Source organism: Varanus komodoensis, unplaced genomic scaffold (genome assembly GCF_004798865.1).
Source record: "Varanus komodoensis strain SLA01 unplaced genomic scaffold, ASM479886v1 scaffold22, whole genome shotgun sequence".
Classification (NCBI taxonomy): domain Eukaryota; kingdom Metazoa; phylum Chordata; class Lepidosauria; order Squamata; family Varanidae; genus Varanus; species Varanus komodoensis.
In genome coordinates, this window is record NW_025335606.1 from 7,176,468 (window position 1) to 7,197,179 (window position 20,712).

Here is a 20,712-nt window from a genome sequence, read left to right on the forward strand (position 1 = left end):
AGATGAATGTTTACTGTCTAATTTCCATGAGAAAAAGATAAGTTTCCAATTTGGCTGAAATGAAAGCTTCACACAGACTCCAAGAGCAAAAATGGCATGGGGGTGGTTGTTTTAGAATTAACTCCATTTAAATGAGGCACAACAAGTGTGGGATTGAAGACTGGGAAGATAAGGAGCAGGGAGCTGAAAAAGCTGAAGAAAAGTTATTAAGAAATAGATTGTGACAAACCAAAACTTTAGGAAAGAGAAAATGCAGAAGGAGGAAGCTTGAGGAAAAGAGCAGAGGATGTGGAAAATGAAAGCAATGTCAAATGTAGGGCTGCATTCAGACATCGGAACAAGTAGCAGCAAATTATTATTTGCTTGAATCAACCTATCTTCAAACCATGGGTTATAAAATTGGCTTGTTCCAAACAAGCCACAGTTAAAATTAAATACATGTTTAGTTTTAGTACTGCATTTTACCACATACTCTATGTGCCTGAATGCCAATCTGACTGAGGGTTGCTGAGGGTTTGCTGCTGTTGTTATTACTTTCTTTTGTAGATTTATGGCTTTACTCTGATTTGGTTTTCCTGTTCTGTTGCTTACTTGTTCTTTAACTCTGTAACCTGCCCAGGGAACCTTCTGACTGTTGGGCAGTATAAAAATTGAATGAATGGTTAAGTTTCAGATGACATGCTAAACTAGGGTTACTAAAAACCTGAAGCAAAACTTCCCCAAAGGAGGAAAGGGAATGTGCAAGCTTGCTCGGGCTTGTTCCTGTCACAATAAACTAGAGTTTATTATGACAAGTAAACGCAGCCATTGACTTGAACTAACTGCAGTGGGGGCTTCCCTCCACTGTGTAGTGGCTTGTTTTAGTGTCTTTTGTTTGTTGTGTTTTAATTGTTTGCTGTTATTGTCATGGGGTGTTTTTATCTTACTGTAATCCACTTAGAGGGCCTTCGGGTCAATATAGAGGAATATAAATTAAATAAATAAATGAATAAATAAATTTATTAGGGCTCAATAGCATGAATTACACTGTCAATGATCATTGCCCCCACTCCCAGCTTGGAGGCTTAAGAGCATTTTATTCACTGCAAGAGACACATCACAGAGATCACTTTCCCACTGTGCATTTTTCATTGAATGAGCTGTTTTGCCTGTCTATCTGGGACATGCTGGAGGGGAAGAGGAGTTGTTCAGGGGTCTCAGGATAATTTGCACCCCAGCCTCTCCTGTTGCCCCCCCACCCCCACCCCCAAATTCTCACCTCTCTGAAGCAGAGCTCCTGGCCTGAAAAACCAGCAGCTTGTGCCGTTCTTTCCATGCAGGCTGAAGGAGGTCAGACCTCCAATCTCCCATCTGAAGTTAGGATGTTGTCTTTGTGGATTGGAGAATCCAAAACATCCTAGGACCCTCAGCCTCTGTCCAGGATTGTTTCCTAAAACACCTAATAGGTCTGACTCAGAAATTCCAACTATAAAAACAGAGGCCCAAACAACAGTAATCACTTCATAGTATCTTTATTCTCAATCACCATCCTCCCCATTCTTCCTCTTATTTCATACCACACATTAATTGAGCTGGTTCTCCTGTTATTTATCTCATTTGTACACACCACCTACTATTTTTCATTTGCTTATCCTGTTCTAATTTCAAACACATCCACCTATTATGTTAGTCTTTGCAGAGGCATCTTTCCAAAGCTGTTTTTCCTGCTTTTCTTAGATTCTGCACACTTCAGCAAAGTTAACAGTGCTATAAAGGTGCTTGTCCGACAGTGTACAAATCTGGGCAATAAAAACATGCACCACAATGGCACGGAATTAACTCGGTAATCATGAGAGGTGGATACCCACATATACTGGAAATGGGTTTCTCACACACAACATGTCATATTTGATAAGCAACAAGAATTGTCAACTTCCTTCTCAAAAAGACTGCAAGACTTTAAAAGCAGTTTGCATGGGTCATGGGGCCACTGACCGGCAGACTGCCCCAGAAGAGATCCAGGCAGGCTGTTAACAGACTGTGGGTTCTAAACTTTTATCCCTCCTTTTGAGGGCTGGGCTAGATTTGGTAGAAAATTTTGCATTGCACAAACTGCTCTGACAGCTCCTGACTGTACAGATTTGAAATACATAAAAACTTGTGCGCGCATGTGTGTGTATGTATATAGACAAAATCACATAAAACATCCAAAATCACATAAAATCCAATTAACAGAAGGTAAAAAACTGGAAGATAATATAAACAATGATTAAAAACAACAAACCAGCAGCAAAAATAGCATAATAAAAACATAATTCTAAAAACAGGTACTAAATTAAAAAGTCTTTACTTGGCAGAAAAAGCAGAATAATGAGGGTGTCAGTCACACCTCTTTGGAGGAGAATTCCAGAGATGGGGTGAGATAATGGAGAAGGCCCCTTTTCTTTCTAATTCTTCCCTCAAATCATTTTGGGCAGGGGCTCACAAAGAAGGGCCTCTGTGAGGTCTTCATCTAAGTGGTTTGGCAGGGATATATGGAAACAGGAGTTCCTTTAGCTATCCTGGTTCCAAGCTGTAGGGCTTTGTATGTTAGTGTAAGCACTTTGAATTGGGCCCCAGCAACGACAGCCAGCCAGTACAGTTGGCGGAGGTCTGGTGTGATATGCTCTCTGGGACTGGTCCCCATTAATAACCACACTGCTCTGTTTTGGATCAACTGAAGTGCCCGTACCATCTTCAAAAGCAGAGTTCATTACAGTAATCCAGGGGAGAGATTCTAACTTTTGTTAACTGCCCAAAGAGCCTCAGGTATTGGACAGTAAAAAAATGAAATCAATCAATCATAAAACTGATCACACCCTCCCTCAGCCATGCTTTCCTAAAGCCAAGCCAGTCTGATTGACCTGAAATGCGCTGGGCAGGGGTGGGAACCGGGGGGGGGGGGCAAAAAATTGGGGGAAGTTGGGGGGGGGGGGGCAGTAACCCCTGCCTCTGTGCCCTTTTTATGATGAAATCATAATCTCAGTCACTTCTTCCTATGCTGCTGGCTCTGATCCGCATTTCAAGAGAGACCTATTGCAGCTGCATCCACTCTGGCCTGGGGCAGACAGATGACTGGACCAAGGCTGCCAATTCTCTGGCCACATCATCACATCCTTCAAGGTCACAAAGGAGCTTCCATGTGTAAGCCAAGCGGCTGATGTGCTTTACAAGGCCAACACATTTTATTTATCTTAGTATTTAATTTTTGCACAGACACACCTTGGAGGGTAAAACTCTCTCAAGACAGCTTCTAATAGTCCATAAAGCATTAACAAGGCAATTTCAAAACTCAAATGATCGATACTAGAACCAGCAAATAGAACTAAAATGCAAATATTAAAATCCCTCAACAGTTTAAATGAAAATCATTTCCACTCAGCAGCCCAATAAACCAATTTAGAAGAAAGCCATTGGGAACAGTTTAATCTTTAACAGAGTCCCTTCGAGGCCTGGAACAAAGGATCCTGATGTACCGTTATAGTCAGCCCCATATGAGAGACACTGCCAGGCACTTAAACCTGCAACTTGTTGCCAAGAAAGGGGTAATTCTTTTTTGTCTAAAAAGTGTACCAATAAGCTGGGGAAAACAACCCAACAATCTGGAAAACATATTTGATGGGGCCATTGGAACAAGCCAACTCTAAGAGCTACCACCAAAGGTCCATTGGGACCTCTGAGCCAATCAGTCAATGGGAGATTTAGGGAGATGCTGTTGGCAGGAGTGAAGTGCTCTGAAGATGAAGAAAGGTGTGCAAAAGCGTGATCAAAGACAGAGGTGCCCACTCATTTAGCTGCACCAGGAAAGAAAGCAACTCTGCATTAGAAAATGAAATGCTGAGCCACTGCAGTGGGACGTATCCCGGAGGGGACAGAGCTCTACCTTTGCCAACATGCTTTTAAAGGGACAACAGAGTTGACTGTGTGGTTTCTGTACATGAGAGAGAAAGCCAACTCACCACCTTTTCGCATATCCACTCTGGAGCCACTTAATTACCCTCCAAAGAAATTCTGTCAGTCTGGGATGATTGTTAACTCGAAAGTTAAAAGCAACAACTCAAGGCTAAGATTTCTGGAAAAGCTTAATTAACCAGCTATAATAAGAATGAGTCGAGAGAAAAAGAGATGAACTGTGTGATGCAAAAAATAATATATAAAAAAGGACTTCATATTTCAGGAAAAACCAATTAAGCTTTTTTTCCCAGGGCAGTGTAACATGAGTTGTTCTACAACTCCGCTATACAAGCATACTGAAAGAACAGTGTGGGAACCATTCTCCCGAGTGTATCTCTGTTTTCCCCAGGCTGAGGGCATGTTGGCAAAACGGCAAGGCCTAGATTCTCCTCCGCTCTCGATGTGAGGAAAAGTGAAGATTGCTGGCAAACAGTTCACAGTGTTTTCTGAAGTCACTCGAAGCTGTAAGTCAGTCCAGCTCTCCAAGAAACAAAAAACTAAGACCAATCTGGCATGGTGGTTAGAGTGCTAAAATGGGCCCCCAGGAGATCTGTGCACTAGGCCCCACTCAGCCATGAAAAAATCACTGGAAAAATTCTGGAGCAAATTATTTAAAAATCACTCTGTAAGCATCTTCAAGCAAATGCAGTGATTAATAAAAGCCAACACGGATTTATCAAAAATAAATCCTGTCAGACTAATTTAATCTCATTTTTTGACTGAGTAACCTCCCAAACAGACAGAGGGAACACTGTGGACACATCTACCTTGACTTTAGTAAAACTTTCGACATAGTGCCCCAAGACATTCTGATAAGCAAATTGGAAAAAAGAGGACTAGATAGAAAAATTATGTGGCGGATCCAAAATTGGCCGCTAAATTGGACACAAAGAGTGCTTGTCAATGGTACCTTCTCCAACTGGAGGGAGGTAACTAGTGGGGTGTCACAGGATTCAGTCCCAGGCCCAGTGCTCATCAGAGTCTTTATCAATGAGGAAGTACAAGGAAAAACTATCAGATTTGCAGGCAATACAAAACAGGATGGAATAGTGAACACCCTGGAAGACAGAATGAAGATGCAGGGCTATCCTGATAAACTTGCACACTGAGCTGAAAGCAAAAGAATGAGATTCAATTGGGACAAGTGCCAACCCCTTCGCTTAGGAAAAAGAAAACAAATGCATTGATAATAGATGGGGAATACATGGCTCAACAAAATTGAAATATTAAAATACCTTGGAGTTATTGTGGACAGAAGGCTACATATAAGTCAACAATGCGACGCACTGCAAAACGGGCAAATGCTATTTTGGGATGTATTAAAAGAAGTATTACTTCCAAATCATGAGAAGTAGTAGTTCTGCTATACTCTTCACTAGTCAGACCTCATCTGGGATACTGTGTCCAGTTGTGGGCACCAAGATTTAAGAGAGATGCAGAAAAATTAGAAAGGGTTCAGAGGAGGGCAACAAAAATGATCCAGGGTTTGGAAACTGTGTCCTGTGAGGAGAGACTGAGAGAACTGGGCATGTTCAGCCTTGAGAAGAGATGACTGAGGGAGGACATGAGATCCCTCTATAAGTACCTCAAAGGCTGTCACAAAGAGGAAGGTCAAGATCTCTGCTTGCTGATACCAGAGTGTAGAACATGGGATAATCAGCTCAAGTTGCAACAACCCATGTTCAGGCTAGATATCAGAAAAGGTTTCCTGACTGTCAGAGCAATGCAACAGTGGAACCAGTTGTCTAGAGAGGTGGTGAGTTCTCCCACACTGGAGACATTCAGAAAGAAGCTGTCATCTGAGTGGGATGGTGTAAACTGGTCTCCTGCAACAGTCAGGGGTTTGGACCCGATAACCCTCTTGGTCCCTTCCAACTCTATGATTCATTGACGGTCCCTGGGTGGCTTTGGGCCAGTCACTCACTTTCAACTTAACCTGCCTCACAAGCTTGCTGTGAGGACAAAATGGTGGAAGAGGACTATGTATGCTGCCTTGGGACAAGAGGAAAAAAGGTGGAATATCAATACAATGCAATGCAATACTGATAATGAAACCCTCTTTATGGAGATAGAAGCTGTTCTGTAATCTAACGTATCACCGTAAGCTAGCTCTTGGAGTGGTATTTAGGCCACTGGGTCTCACTTCGGATGCGGATGTTGTGCTATAATTTCCTGCAATATTTCATCCATACAAATCAGTTCAACATACATGGACACAGGCCAAGACAACATAAAATAATCTTACTGCTAAGAGAGCTGTTCCTTTTCTTTTCATATCTGCTCAAGGTCTGAAGTCTTGGTGCTTATCATGGGAATTGATTGGACATGCTGGAATATTGCATGGATAGACACTAAGGATGAACTTAGACAACTTGGAGATGTCTACTGGAACATGTATCACAGAACAAGTTTGGCCCACTCATTTCTCAGGTGGGTGTATTGTCTCAGCAATAAAGCATACTGCATCACTAATGCAGTAGATGTACTGGTTACCTGCTGCTTTCCTGGAGCAATTCAATGTGTTAGCTGATTATTAATTAATCATATTGCCCAGTAGCTGAAGGTCTCTGAATGGTGAATAATAATAAACTGTTTAACCTATAAACCTCTAAATATCTATAGTCCAAAATACTGTAGAATTTCATCAACTGGATTATTTAAAATATGGGTCCCCAATCTTTTTGGACCCATTTGGAAATTAATAAACTACTGTGGGCACCACCACAAAATGGCTCCCATGGAGGACGTGGCTAGTAACATAATGCCTATTCTGGAGACCTGATTAGTTAGAAGTGTCTGCGCAGGTGCATGTGCGTGTGGGGAAAAACAGTGAAGCTACAGGTTGAGAGGGAGAAGGGAAAACAAAGGCAAACGGGTAGAGAGGAGAGAAAAAAGGCTAAATCTAAGAATGGCGAGAAACATTGAGGTAAAGGGGTGTGTTGTTGGGAGAGAAATAGCAAATCTAGAGGCTGAAGAGAAGCAGCAGGATAGAGAGGTGAGTGGAAGAAAAAGCACAGGGTTGGGGGGATAGGAAGGGAGAAGAAGGCTAGGAAAAAGGAAAGGAGAAAGCAAAGGAAAGGGCTGGATGGAGAGAAATAGCCAGGTTAAACGATGGGGATGGAAAAACAGAGAGACCAAAGTGGGGAAATCTGTATGGATGGAAGAAGATTGGGTGTAGCTCTTTTATTTATTTATTTATTTAAAACATTTCTATGCTGCCCCATCGCAACAAAGCCTCAGGGCGGCTCACAACATTCATAGAAACTACAATTAATTTAAAAGCTGGTACCAACTCGGCTATATATATTAAAATCTATAAATACAATAATAATAAATTAACAGTTAAAATAACTTTTAAATAAAAAGGTCTTCGCCTGGCGCTGAAAAACAAATAATGACGGCACCAGGCGGACCTCTCTGGGGAGCGCATTCCATAGGTGGGGCGCCACCGCAGAGAAGGCCTGCCTCTGGGTACTCACCCTCCTAATATCATTCATGGAGGGTTCCCGGAGAAGGGCATCCGCTGCCGATCGTAGGGGGCGGGAGGGCATATATGGATGCAGACGTTCCTTTAGGTAACCAGGTCCCAAAGCCCATTAAGGGCTTTATAGGTCATAACCAACACCTTGAATTGGACCCGGACTTCAATAGGGAGCCAGTGAAGCTGACGGAGAACTGGGGTTATATGACAACAACACCCAGTCCCCGTCAGCAACCTGGCAGCTCTATTTTGCACCAACTGAAGTATCCAGATCAGCTTCAAAGGTAGTCCCACGTAGAGCGCGTTACAGAAGTCTAGTCGGGAAGTAACCAAAGCGTGGGTCACTGTCGCCAGGCAATCGTTCTCCAGATAGGGACGCAGCTGATGGATCAGCTGAAGCTGAAGGAAGGCGCTCCTCGCCACCGCCATCACCTGAGCTTTTCTTCCTACTTGCTGGGTAGCTGATCAATGACAGTTTCAGAAATTGGAAATTGAACCTGGCACCCTATTTTTCCAAGGTTTTTTAAAATTAAAAATACATTTTGAAGCAGGCAGAGAGAGGAGAGTTTTGTGGATGCTGTTGGAAGGACCTGTAGACCTACCAGATCCATGATTTAAAGAATCATCATGCTCTTGTGTCTACAAGGGTTTCGTATGGATAACGTCAGATGAGTACCTGCCCTGGCTCCTTAATATCTTCCAGGTCTTATTTCAAGGTGATGTATGTGACCTATTTAAATGGGATTTACCTTTACTTGTATGTTCCATCTGAATTTTTCAGATTTACTAGCAATGCCTTGTTATATTTACCATATGGGCCAATTGGGACAGAAAGACAATGGAAAGGGATACCCCCTGTGGCCGAATCTCACTTGTGGAATTCCCTTCCCTAGAGACTTCTGAATACCAGGATGTTGAGAAATTTTCTGTTTGAGCTGATGATCAGGCTAAAATTCTGTCCTGAGGTTTTATGATAGGGTGGGTTGTAAAATCATTAAATAAAAACATTTTCCCCCTGCAAACTCTGTTTCTAGGTCGCACAACAGCACAAAACATGAAACCATGAAGATACAGATGAATAATATGATAAAATAAAACAAAGGAACAGAGAGGAGGAGATAACTTCCTTGTACTTCTGTACATCTTTAAGCTGCAGCATTCAGGAGCTCCACAGTTCTGAAGAGGATACTACATGGAAATGTATCCTTATATCTCTTGCTATTTATATTCAACATTCAGTGTGCCAGCGGGCATATTTTTGCCCAAATTCAACACAGAGAAAGGTGAAGAAAGGGAAGGCAAAAGTGAACAGAGAAGTACTATGCAATTATTTCAGTTGCAAAGGCTTAAATATAGGTTCCGTTTCTTTGGGGCATGGGAACTGGAGTGTTGTGCCAAGGGCTTTACAGAAGAGGTGGGTTTGAAAAAATCTGAACATGATGTCACACAGGGAAATCATGGGAGGCAGTTCAAATTCTATGAGGAAGCAAGAGGGGAGTCTTAGAAGGGAACAGGAGACCAGTAACAGGGCAAAGGTAATGGGTGTTGTGATAGAGGAGTAAAGCTATTTTGAGGGTGAGGTGGGATAATGGAGGGTCTTGCAGGCTAAGGACAAGGAGCTTATGCGGGATCCAGGAGGGGCAGGAGGCCAGTGTAGTGATTTAAATGGGGCATCGTGTCATCAGTGGGCCACAAAAGTGGTGAACCATTTCGGCAGCGAAGTGCTGGGCAGATGTGAAGAAGACTCAGAAAGACAACGGAAGACCTGAAGGAGGAGACTGCAAGTGATGCGACGAGCAGGGTTTCTGCTGAGGGGACAGTGGAAAGAAGAGGGAAAAGTGGCCTGACTCGGCTACAGACCAGGCACGAGAAACAAAGATAAATGGAGAGGGAGGATGCCAAGGTTTCACACCTGTTCAACAGGGCAGATGAGGGGTGTGCAAGGAATCCACGTGGGGGCAGGAATCCACTGGATTTCCTGGGACTGGTTCCCTGGACTCTGGTCCACTGTGCAGTCCTGAGTTTCTGGCGAATGCTCCTCATTCCGCTCACCAGGAATCAAGTCCCACGTGCTCTCCAAGTGGCAACCCGATTCTGTGCCTGGTGCGGCAGCTGCTGGCTCTGCAGGGGAGGAAGAAGACTGGCCACTGGAAATGGCACCCGGCTGACCACCTGCAGTGCCCCCTTCTATTTCCTGGGAGTCTGCACCTGACAGGGAGTGTTGCCACATGAGCAGATGGGCATCCGTGAGTGTGTGCAGACTTCATCTTGGCTTGGCTCATTTTGCAGGACTGGGCTGAGTGTGAGAGGAAGTCTGTGGATGTGAGAAGGATGGATTCCAAAAGGATTTGTCCCATTTATTTTCTATTTATATTTATTTATTTTTCTATTTATATCCTGCCTTTTCCTACAAAGGGCTCAAGGCAGCTTACATCATTCTCCTTCTCCATCTTATCCCAACAACAACCCTGTGAGGTAGGTTGGGCTGAGAGTCTATGACTGGCCCAAAGTCACCCAGTTGGCTCCATGGCTGAGCGGGGACTCGAACCCGGATCGCCTGAGTCCCAGTCCCACACTCTTAACCACCACACCACCCCAGGATGGATAGCAACATTATTGATGGATGGGGAAAAGAGGCTTGGGAAGAGAGATGGGAATTTTGCTGTTGTACATGTTCAATTTAAGATGATGGAGAAGCATCCAAGCAGAAATAACAGAGGTCATTGGAGATGTGAAATTCAAGAAAGGATTCTTTGTTGGTGGAGCTCATGGGCATGTCTATAACAAACATATGAAATGAATCATGCCACCCTTCTTTCACGCTTCATTGCCAGGTAACTGCGGCAGCTGCTTTACCCTCCGCCACTTCAGCTGTTGCCCAGCAGAACATAAAGTACTTTTCTTATCTTCTCCCTGACCCAGCAAAGTTGGGCATAATACAGAAGTGGCAACCTTGCGACACCAGAATGTGCAGAGTTTTATATGTAGCTGCCTGCATGGCTGCCACTTGCCCTATTTTTGCTGTGAGGGAAAAATATCTATGCAGACTGCAATGAAGTAAACAGTACAAAAGCTCAACAAATTACGTGAAGTATGTAGAAAAGTGGACTGTGATGGGAATTTTGTGTAAATACTGTCTAGCAAATATGTGGTGCCTCCTTTTCTTCTCTCTAGCTCAGCAAAATGACCTGATAAAGGTAAGGAGGGAAAGGCCTCACAGACAGCAGGAAGAGACCCAATCCCCATGTCAGTCTCGGAAATCTGTATGCTTTTGTTGAAGCTTTCCCTCTTTCGTGCTTTCTGTCCATCTGTATCTTACCTCTTCAGCATTTCTCCTGCTCTTAAAGGCCTGCCTGTACTTAGGGTAACTTAACCCAGTGCTTCAGACGGTCCCCCACCCTGCTCCAAACCAGCACCCCAAACAATCTATAATGGTGAACAACAGACCAAAGGACCAGGAAGGGCAGCTGTGGCTTTCCTCCCTAAGCCAGGGGCCTTTCCAAGTTCTGCTCAGGCTGCATTGTAATGATACACCTAGTTCTGAACAGTTGCATCCATGGAACCAGTTTATGGTCCACTAAATGTGTACCACTATATGCTACTACTAATGATACAAGAAATTCATCAATGATAGCTATTGCTCTTGTCACAAGAGGAATTCAGAACACTGCTGATATGTATTATCTTATGGAAACTTAACATTTTAGTATTTAGTATTTGCTGTAGGAAAGTGTGCATCTTCAAGTTAATGTTTCAGCTGCATTGGATAGGTTACATAGCAAATATGTAGACATAACTATCAGAAGAAGAATGAATCACTTTTGTTCAGTTTAAGCCAACCCCCTCCCCCAGGTTTGCTGGGTCATGAAGAACCACCTACTCATTTTAAACATGTGACCAAAGGGATGAAGATTACTCCTCAAGTTCAACTGTTCATCTTAACTACCTGCAACCCAATTTCATGGATGCCAGGACGACACAACATGCACTGCAAGGCCACATCACTAAAGATGGCTACAGCAGAATGGGCTTGTGTCCATATTTAGAATATTACTCCACATTTCATGTTTAAACCTCCTCTTGATCTCCCCCAAACTTATTTTCAAGAGAGGAAAAATAACACAACTGTAGTGCAGTATCTCCTCCTTTCAGCACTGGATGTGTTTGTCTGTGCAGTAATAAGTTGGAACATCAGCTCATTCCTTGTCCCTACTTTTTGGGGGGGTGGGAAGATAAATAGTGCTATGGTATCTTAGGCAAGGCATCTCATATACCTTGGATATACTGTGTCTAATTAACGACACTATTAATCTGTTGAAAGCACTGAAGTTATCAGTCAGGCACTAACCTTGGAGGTGACTACTGATACAATCTCTATCCCCTCAATAAAATGTAGAAAATTTGATTCCAAAACTTTTCCTCCTCTGCTGCAAGTGGCTATTTAAAGCTACTTGAGTAGTTGATAGACCGTGAGAAAGTATGTTATTCTAGTTTCATTTTTAATGAACAAATACTGTCTAGTCTACCAAAACCACCATCAGAAACTATCACGTATGTACACTTCTCAACTGAGAAGAGAAAACACAGCTCAAAATGACAGCTATTGTGCTTTATCTTGGTAACAGATGCAAACAGCATGGGGTTATCTCAGTCAGACCACTAACGTTGGCTTTCCTCGTTTCATAGCTGAAATCTAGAAACTCACCAAAAAGAAAGCCTGGAAAATTCTTGTCTCATGCATATCTCTTTGGGGCCTCTTCCCCAGTTAAACACAACACTAGCCAAATCCTGGAATGCTTTTTCCACACATGGATACTTGCCATTATAGCATTCCTGCATATTCTCAGTCACATCAAGCAAAATTAGCAGAACTCCACAAACATTACACTAGACAGATATGTACAAATGTGCATTTAGATGTGAAAGTGGTGGGAGAGAAGTCCCACAGGAGCACCTCAACTTTGAATCAGACTTTGCAGTCATGCTGATATGCACCGACCTTCTGGAATGGGTAAAACCCAGGGAAACCAAGATTAACTCAGGTGTTATTGCACAAATTGTGAAATTTTGTGCAGTTCTACTTATTTCTATACACCTAATTCAGAGTTAAGGTATACAATTTCTCCACATAAAGTAGGATATTTTGGGAAAGCCTCCTATGCCAAAAGTGCTTACTGCTTTGTCCAAATCCTTCCCTTCATGCATGAAGGGCTTCACCAGGGGCTTTACCACGGCACAGAAGCATATATATATATATATATATATATATATATATATATTCTTATATTAACATATATTAACACATAATATAGATAAATACATAACATATATTCTGTATGTTCGACGCTCAAGCTGTAATCTCTGCAAACTCCAATAAAAAAAAGATGCCAGGACTGGGAAGGATTGCAGCCTAGGACCCTCAAGATCCTCTATTACAGCTGAGAATATTTGAACTGATAGACCATTAATCTAAGATAGCACAAAACAGGTCTGCATGTTCTATGACCTGTCAGAGCAGATACACTCACTCTGTGCCATGGCCTGCCGTGTGCTTGACAGCCCCTTCTGCTAACCATTTTTATAGTCTCCAGGCAGGCAGCAAACACAGGAAATTTATCAACTTCCTAGCAAGACTCCTTATATGAACAATTGAAAGAACTTGATTTAATTGGTGGAAAGCAGTTCCTTGCATGTCCACATACTGTCAAAATGTTCTTCTAAGATTGTGATGTTCTGACATTTTCCAAGTAAAGCAAAGTTGACATTGTTACAGTCCACTTGCACACTATTTTACTCAGATGCCCCACTGTATTCAGGAGGACTTACTCCCAAGTAGGCTTTGGCCTTAGTAACCCCAGAATGGTGTCTGTATCATGTGGTCTAGAGCCAACACACAGTGAACCTAATACGGTTTCCTCAAAAAGGACAGCATTCATTCCTATACCATTCTACTTTTAGCATTGTTAGCTTGCTTAAAAAATAGCTAGTACTTTTGTGCTATCATTCCGCAATTCACTGCACATTCCAAAGCACATAAGGGGAAATTAAATATGACTTCTAAAACACGATTTGCTTTAAGGAACTAAAATAATATAAGGGAGTAATTTAGCATCCACCAATGCACAGACAGAGTAAGATTACTGGTCTTTTGCTTCTCTGCTGGGGGAATGAAATGAAGGGCTATTTATAAAGTACTTACTGCTTTGGCTATAATCAAATATAATAACAAGATAGAACAAAAACAATCTTTTTGTTGAAACCACCTTTGTAATACTGCTTTTTAATAACCCTCCTAATGGCCAAATTAGAAGGACCCCAACTGAAGTCATTCATCCCACATAAAACAAACATTGCTTTTTCTTCTTAGCTTTGTTTTACAAGCTATATTATTTCCAGATGATGCTTGAGGGGTTTAAATTTTTTCAAGAGTTAGATGCTGAAACTGGCAGCTGCTTTCTATTTACCATAGACAAATATAAGATGGATCTAAATAGGGGGCTTCGTTGACTCCTTTATGTAGCATTAGCCGAGAAAGAAAGGGAATGCAAGAAGCATCTCACCCAGCAACGACATCGGTGGGGTTATTTGGATTATTAATAATACAAGGGGAGGATACCGAATTACATCACGAGTTCCACAGCAGGTAAGAGAAATTTCAGTCTTCTGACAGGAGGGAAATTAGTGTCCACAAATCTATCATAGCTGAACTCTGAATGAGAACACTTTACCTTTATACAGATTTTTAGTTCCCTGTACCTTGAAAGGTGGAAATAATTTTCACGCTGCAATTAAAACTGAACCTATTTGTAGGGATGGGGGTTTTGCACTGTCAGACAGGAGTCTCCATGCCTCTTCAGTCTTCATCCCCACATGCTGTGGTCACTGAATGTCCGAACATAGGGCAAACACATGACCTATGAGAAGCCCAACTTGATTTTGTTCACGGTGTGGTACTTTCTGGTAGGACAAAAGGTGTGTACAGGAGAGGGAGACTGCTTCGCTTTTGGAACAGGGATGTGCATGGAAGCTGAAACTCACTAGAGGCTGATGAAGGAGCGTTTCCAGTTTTTGTTCTTTTGCTTGCTTACTTAGAGCTTTTTCTATATTAAACACCAAAGTTACGGTGCAATCTTAAAGGATTCACTGCCCACTAGACAGAAGAATCCAGTGTCCGGCCATACTGTCGTCAGCAGCAGTAGCGTTTTTTTAAAAATTTCCATCCTTTTATAAAATGATTTCTGCTAGGTGGGCTATTGAGCCAGATTAGGGGCAGCATGTTGCTGGGCTTGGGCACCAAGTACATGATGCTTATGGATCTTCTCTCCCCTTCCCACCCTTTCTTTCCCCCTTCCTTTTCTCACTATTCTTTCTAAGGTTGCAGCAGCAACCTGAATCTCTCTTTCAAGGTGGGATTTGTTTCCAACCTTGGAGGAGGAGATTTGCAGTATTCTATGGCATTTGTTGATGGATCACGGGGTTCATCTGCCCAGTAGTTAAGCAGAATCAGTTGTAAGATTATAATATAACCAAACTTAACAAAACGAAAAGCTATTCTAGAATTCAAGAACATTTATGTACAATTTATATCTATATTATATTTAAGTTGTACAAAATCAACAAATGGATATGCTTGAGATACCCTCCCTTACAGTCCAGTCCTATGCATGGCTACTTGGTAATAAGCTCCACAATGAATTCATGTCCTCCCCCATTCATAGCACCCCTAAATAAAATACAATGGATGACCATGAAGAATAGTGGTAAAAACTTTAGGAAAGCCTCCCTTGCCTTAACACTGAGTATGGTACACACTTGACTAAAAACCGGCTTTCATAAAGGCCTTTGGAGAACCAGAAGGGTGGTGGGATGAGTAACGGTTTTGTTAATATAACACATTTTACAACCAAGTGTGACTCCATTATGCCTATAAGAGGAGGTATGAGGCAGTGACGGTGTTTTATTTTTAGAAAAATCTTTCCAAAACCCAGAAACACTGGCTAAGTTCCAGCCAGGATCCCATATTGTAGGTCTTGGACAAGGTGTTTCTGGATGAGACGGATTATCTAGAGCTATTCAACCTGGCTTCAGACCTGCGACACAGAATGATCTGATCACTTTGATGCACAGATGAGAACTAGACAGGAGGAATGTGGTCCTTTTGGTTCTGCTTGAGTTCTCCATGGCTTTGAGTGTCATCAATCTGGCTGGAGCAGAACTTGGAAACACTGTTTTTTGTTGATCCAGCCTTCCTAATTTCTTGGAAATAAGTTACCAGCCCCAGCCCCGCAACAGAATAAAACAAAAATTGCTGGCAGTTTCCTTTGCTCAAAACATACACACATGCACACACACTTTAAAGACAAATTGTACAACAATCCCTGTAATTATTTTCCTGAAATTTTGCAGGCTTCACCCCTCTAGAAAGGACTATTACACCCACAAATGTCATCCCATTCTGTCAAAAAGCAAAAAGGTTGTAGTCGTTTGCTTCTCTGTTACAGTTACAAGAAATACACAGGAAGATACACATCTTGCAAAACAAGGTTCTGTTTTGTATCTGAGCTGTGCAGGTGAGTTCCAAGCAGACCAAACCTTATCAGGGCCCTTTCCAAAGCAAACTCTGGGCCACATCTCTCCATAGGCACACACCCCAATCACTACTCCCCGCCTTTTTTTTTTTTTTGCTAGTGTGAGCAGCAGAAAGGGACACAGCCAGTAAAGGACCTGCCAGCATTCCATTCTGCCACCTGAGATCTGGCACTGTCTGCCTGCACAGAGGCCACCAGCACCAACAGCCCTGTTGGCATGAGAAGAAAAAGCAGGAAATTGCCATTGCTGCCACCTTTTGAAACAGCCTATATTTACTGCTTTAATTATATGATATTGTTTTTGTCAGCAGAAGAGCAGAGTACTCGCGATTTATCTATGTTATGTACCTTTTCCTGCTTTTCAGCCAAAGCAGCTTACGTACAGTTGGTAAAACAAGAGAGACACTGGCTGCAGGCTTGAAGTTTAAGACAACATGGGAGGAAGGAGGAAAATTTTTTAATATTTTCAACAGGACTAGAGGCATGGACCCACTTCACCATCACATCTCCCTGAATCTGTGGAACGGCTACTATAGCCAAACAAAAAGAAGGGGAAAAGATGCTCTCTAGAAATACATTTTGATTGTTTATCTGCTAAACTGCATTTGGAATAATGAATCATGGGCTTCCAAAGACAGAAAGAAAGCAGACATTTAGGATCAGGCTAAAGAGATCTACAAAGGTATCTGCACAGCACCTATCATTTTCTAGATCAGAAACTAAGAGTGTAGATCACAGACACAACAAATGGGCACAAGAGAGCTAATGCACATATTGTCTATCTGCACTGCTTTGCTTTAATAGGAATCACAGTCATATATAAATGCCTTTTTAAAGCACAATTAGAACTGAATTAGTCTCATGTGGTATATTAAGACTTAAAAGAAACATCAAATTTTTGAAAAGCAGTGCACCCACTAAGTCCAGAAAGTTTAGCAAGTTTGGATGTAACAAATATATTGAAAAATATATTAATATCTGCTAGCAGACTGGAAGCACCAAGAGACAAGCATAGAGTAAAAATTATATTCCAGTATATTTTACTGCAAGTTGTATTGTTTCTAAGGCATGTTATTTCTAGAACACCATCTACTGGGCCCACTAACTAGAAAGTTAACTGCATGAAAATCTACAGCTGTGGGTATGTTTGTTATTGGACAGATGCTGGCTAGAAAGAAGAATTACGGTACTTCTCTTCCATAGGATCCTGCAGTACTTTGCTGGCAATACTTTTCGCACTGTCTCCCCTGCCATGGCAATCAAACGGCAATCAAACGGAAACACTTGAGAACTGCAAGCCACCAGATCAGAGCCAATGTCTCCACTGTGAATAGCTGTGGTTCTTTATGTTCCTATTTGCAAATGTATTTTTTAACTTTTTTTCGTTGCTTTTCAGACATGATATCATCAGTACACACACCTATATTTTCATGTTGGTAGTTGCCAGCTCATTATACGCTGTGATAGTTTTCTGCAGACTTAGGGGATGCCATTTTGACACGTTCCCTACGATGCCAGGCTCAGTACTCACGTAATCTGGAAGTGGAGTGTCATCTGAAGCTAGGGAACTTCTCAAGGACTGTGTGGCTTGTTCCAAAACTTTGTTGTGTTTTTTTGACAACAATGCAAATAAACTGGGGAGGAAGAAGAAAACACATGAGGAGGTTTAAAAAAAACCCAGCAACATCTGATAACTGTATAAGAGTCGCGTTAAGTCAGGCCAAGGGTTCATCTAGCATTCTGCTCACACAGGAGCCAACCAGATGCCCAATGGAAACCTCCGAGGAGGAAATGAACGCAGCAGTACCCTCTTGCCTATCTTCCCCAGCATACCTCTTCCGATACTGGACATAGCATATAGCCACCAGGACTAGGAGCTTTATCTTCCAAGCATTTTCCCAATTCCCTTTCAAAGTGGTGGCATTAACTACTATCCTGTGGAAGTGGATTTACAGAGGCAACTTTTTAAAGGGGGGGTTATGAGTTGTTTCCTTGGAAACAGAACTCTGCAAAAGACAGGTTTATTTTGATAATGGAACATTTTTGAAATAGTTCACAAAGCTGACATTTTGTTTTGACAACCAAAGAGGGTGAATAAATAACCATATAAGTCGAGCTAGGAGCTCAGGCTGTTGAATCACATGCTCCCCTCCCTTCCTCCTCCTCTTATGTAATTTCTTGTCACCCATTTTACCACAGTCTGCTACTGTTCCTGACTGAAGTGAACCACTTCACCCAAATTCGTAAGTGCTCCATACTTAGCATGGTGCACCAAGAATTCATGTTCATTTTTCTATTTATGTCTGCAGTACTTTACATCTGTCATCCTCCAAAAAGCTTTGGAAACACTTGGAAACAAGAGGTCCTCCACAGCTTTTCAAATGATTCCAAAGTCCTGAATGAAGCCAGGGAAAGACCCCGTATTTTTGAAGCTTGGTGTGAGATGGTGATTAGAGCTCTGGATCGGGACTCTGGAGATCTGCGTTCAAATCTCAACTCAGCCATGAAACTCATTGGGTGACTTTGGTCCAGTTGCTGACACTGAAACTAACCTGCGTTACAAGGTTGTTGTGAGAATAAAATGCAGAGGGGGATAATGTAATTTGCAGGAAAAGAGTGCATTATCAATATCAATACAATACAATAATGTGCAAGGTCCCAGACTAGCCAAGACTTAAAAAAACCCTAAAAAGTACATGCCACTATCAAGACTCTGCACTTGTGAGTTGTTTCAGTCATTTTCCCCTTAAAAGGTTTAACTATAACTTCCACTGAAAAGCCAGCATCACTCGTAACGGGGACAGCAAACAGAACTGCGCCTTGTGTCAGGGCCAGAGCTGGACCTCTGGCCGCCTTTGGGCAGAATGCGGCTGAAGGCAGCCGCCTCGCTTCTTCCCACTGCTTTTGCCACTGGCACCCCTCCTGCTGCTCCCCTGCCTGGCCCCTCCTGCACTTGCTGCTGCCTGCTGTGAACCGCCTGGCCTTGATGGGGCCTTCTTCACAGCCACAGGGCTGTCCCATGGCACTGTCTGTGCTGCAGGCAAGCCTCTAGGACGGTGCTTCTCAACCACCGGTCTGGGGACCGGCGCCGGTCTGCGGGAGATTTTCTGCCAGTCCGTGGGGTGGCCACATCCCACTCGCTGTGGACCAGCATGGGGGCGGGCTGTGCTCTACTACCTCTTCCTCGGTTGGCATTACAATTGTGGTGGTGGTGGGGGGTGCACTGGTGCTGCCAGGGAGGGGAGAGACGGTTCCATGGGAAACGGCTGGGAGACACGCCGTGCCTATTTTATTCTTTTATTGACATCTTCTGTTGCTCGGTTTCTGGTTGTTTTGGAGAATTTCCATTTTTTGGTATTGTGTTTGGAGACGAATACACAGAATTCTGTAGTATGTGTATGATGCTGTTTATTTCTGCCTCAGTGGTCCTCAAGGTGGTCCTCCTGCTTTTGCCAGTCCCCAGCTGGGGAAAACCACTGTTCTAGGATGCCTCCAGCATGGGCAGCTATTCTGCGGGAGAAGTGCTATGGGAGACTGCCCATGGCACAGGAGATCTCCTGGGACGCCGCTCCAGTCTTCACGATGCCTGGCTCTGACCAAGGAGTTCACAAAGTCTGGCATTTAGGTCTGGCTGGCTCCCTAGCACTGTCCCCTTTCCTCTGCTGGTGCGGCTTTCCGGGGGACGCACAGGAGCAGTGGTGGTGAGTGCAGGGAGTCCGTGGGCCCCTGGTAGCTGCCGACCATGGTACATGCAGGCCTGTATTGTGTGCATGCAGCTGTCCCCAAGCTTTTAGAGAAATGCGGATCTGTGCTTCTCTCTACAGCAAAACCAAGGAGGTTCACAGCACAAATAAAAACACATAAGCATCGACACATAGCATCCTCATCAATAGAACCCACAGAAACATTTGAAAACTGAAATAGTAAAAGGGCAAAAAAGTGTAAAGACCTATTAAAAACGGCACTGAGCAGCAGCATCACTGCTCGAAAAGCGAGATGCAAAGGGCTACAGCTGGCTCTCCTTCTGGAAGCAGTTCCAAACCTTGGGCACCGTGGCTCTTGGGTATTTACCTCCTGTGTTAGAGACTGTGGGGGAATCTGAAGCGGGGCCTTAAAAATAAAGAAAAGATGCTGGGCAGGTGCACATGGAGGAAGGCAGTTCTTATTCCAAGCTGTCTGGGGCCTCAAAGTTTAAAACCTGCAGCCTGAATCCAGCCCAGAAACAAACCGGCAAGTCATGAAGCTGGTACATGGTTGGTACAGAATCACATGAATGACCGTCTCAGCTCAGAACTCTTGCAGCCGCATTTGGTATCAAGCGAAGCTTCTACAATACCTCTAAAGTCAGCCCCACATACAGTCTGTTATAGCAACCAAATGCAGACGTGATTAGCATATGGATGACTGAGGCCAGGTCTGGTTTCTCTCGCAAAAGGGGAAACCAGTGGACTGTCGCTTTCCAGCTTGACATGGAAGGGGCACGGCTGACTGCAGAAGGACTCCCAAACCACGAAGACGCTGCATCAGTATATATTCCACTCTGCATTATTTTGCACTTTACCTTCCCTGCTTAGGAAACCAAGAAATACAGCACACTTTTGCTCCTGCTGGCTTCACGCTCAGGCTGTTTTCTATCAAAGTGCACTCTTTGGAGTATTCATGAATATCTCC

At 43.1% G+C, this 20,712-nt stretch overlaps 1 protein-coding gene across 6 annotated transcripts in view; it reads right to left on the bottom strand.

Annotated features, from left to right (window-relative positions):
- The window catches only part of DYM (dymeclin), a 223,858-nt gene that overhangs the window by 48,527 nt on the left and 154,619 nt on the right, over positions 1–20,712 (bottom strand). For all 6 annotated transcript variants that reach the window (XM_044431104.1, XM_044431105.1, XM_044431103.1 and 3 more), the window contains one exon: positions 17,573–17,675. In XM_044431104.1, the coding sequence (XP_044287039.1) occupies positions 17,573–17,675 (103 nt within the window). The remainder of the gene's footprint in view (positions 1–17,572; positions 17,676–20,712) is intronic.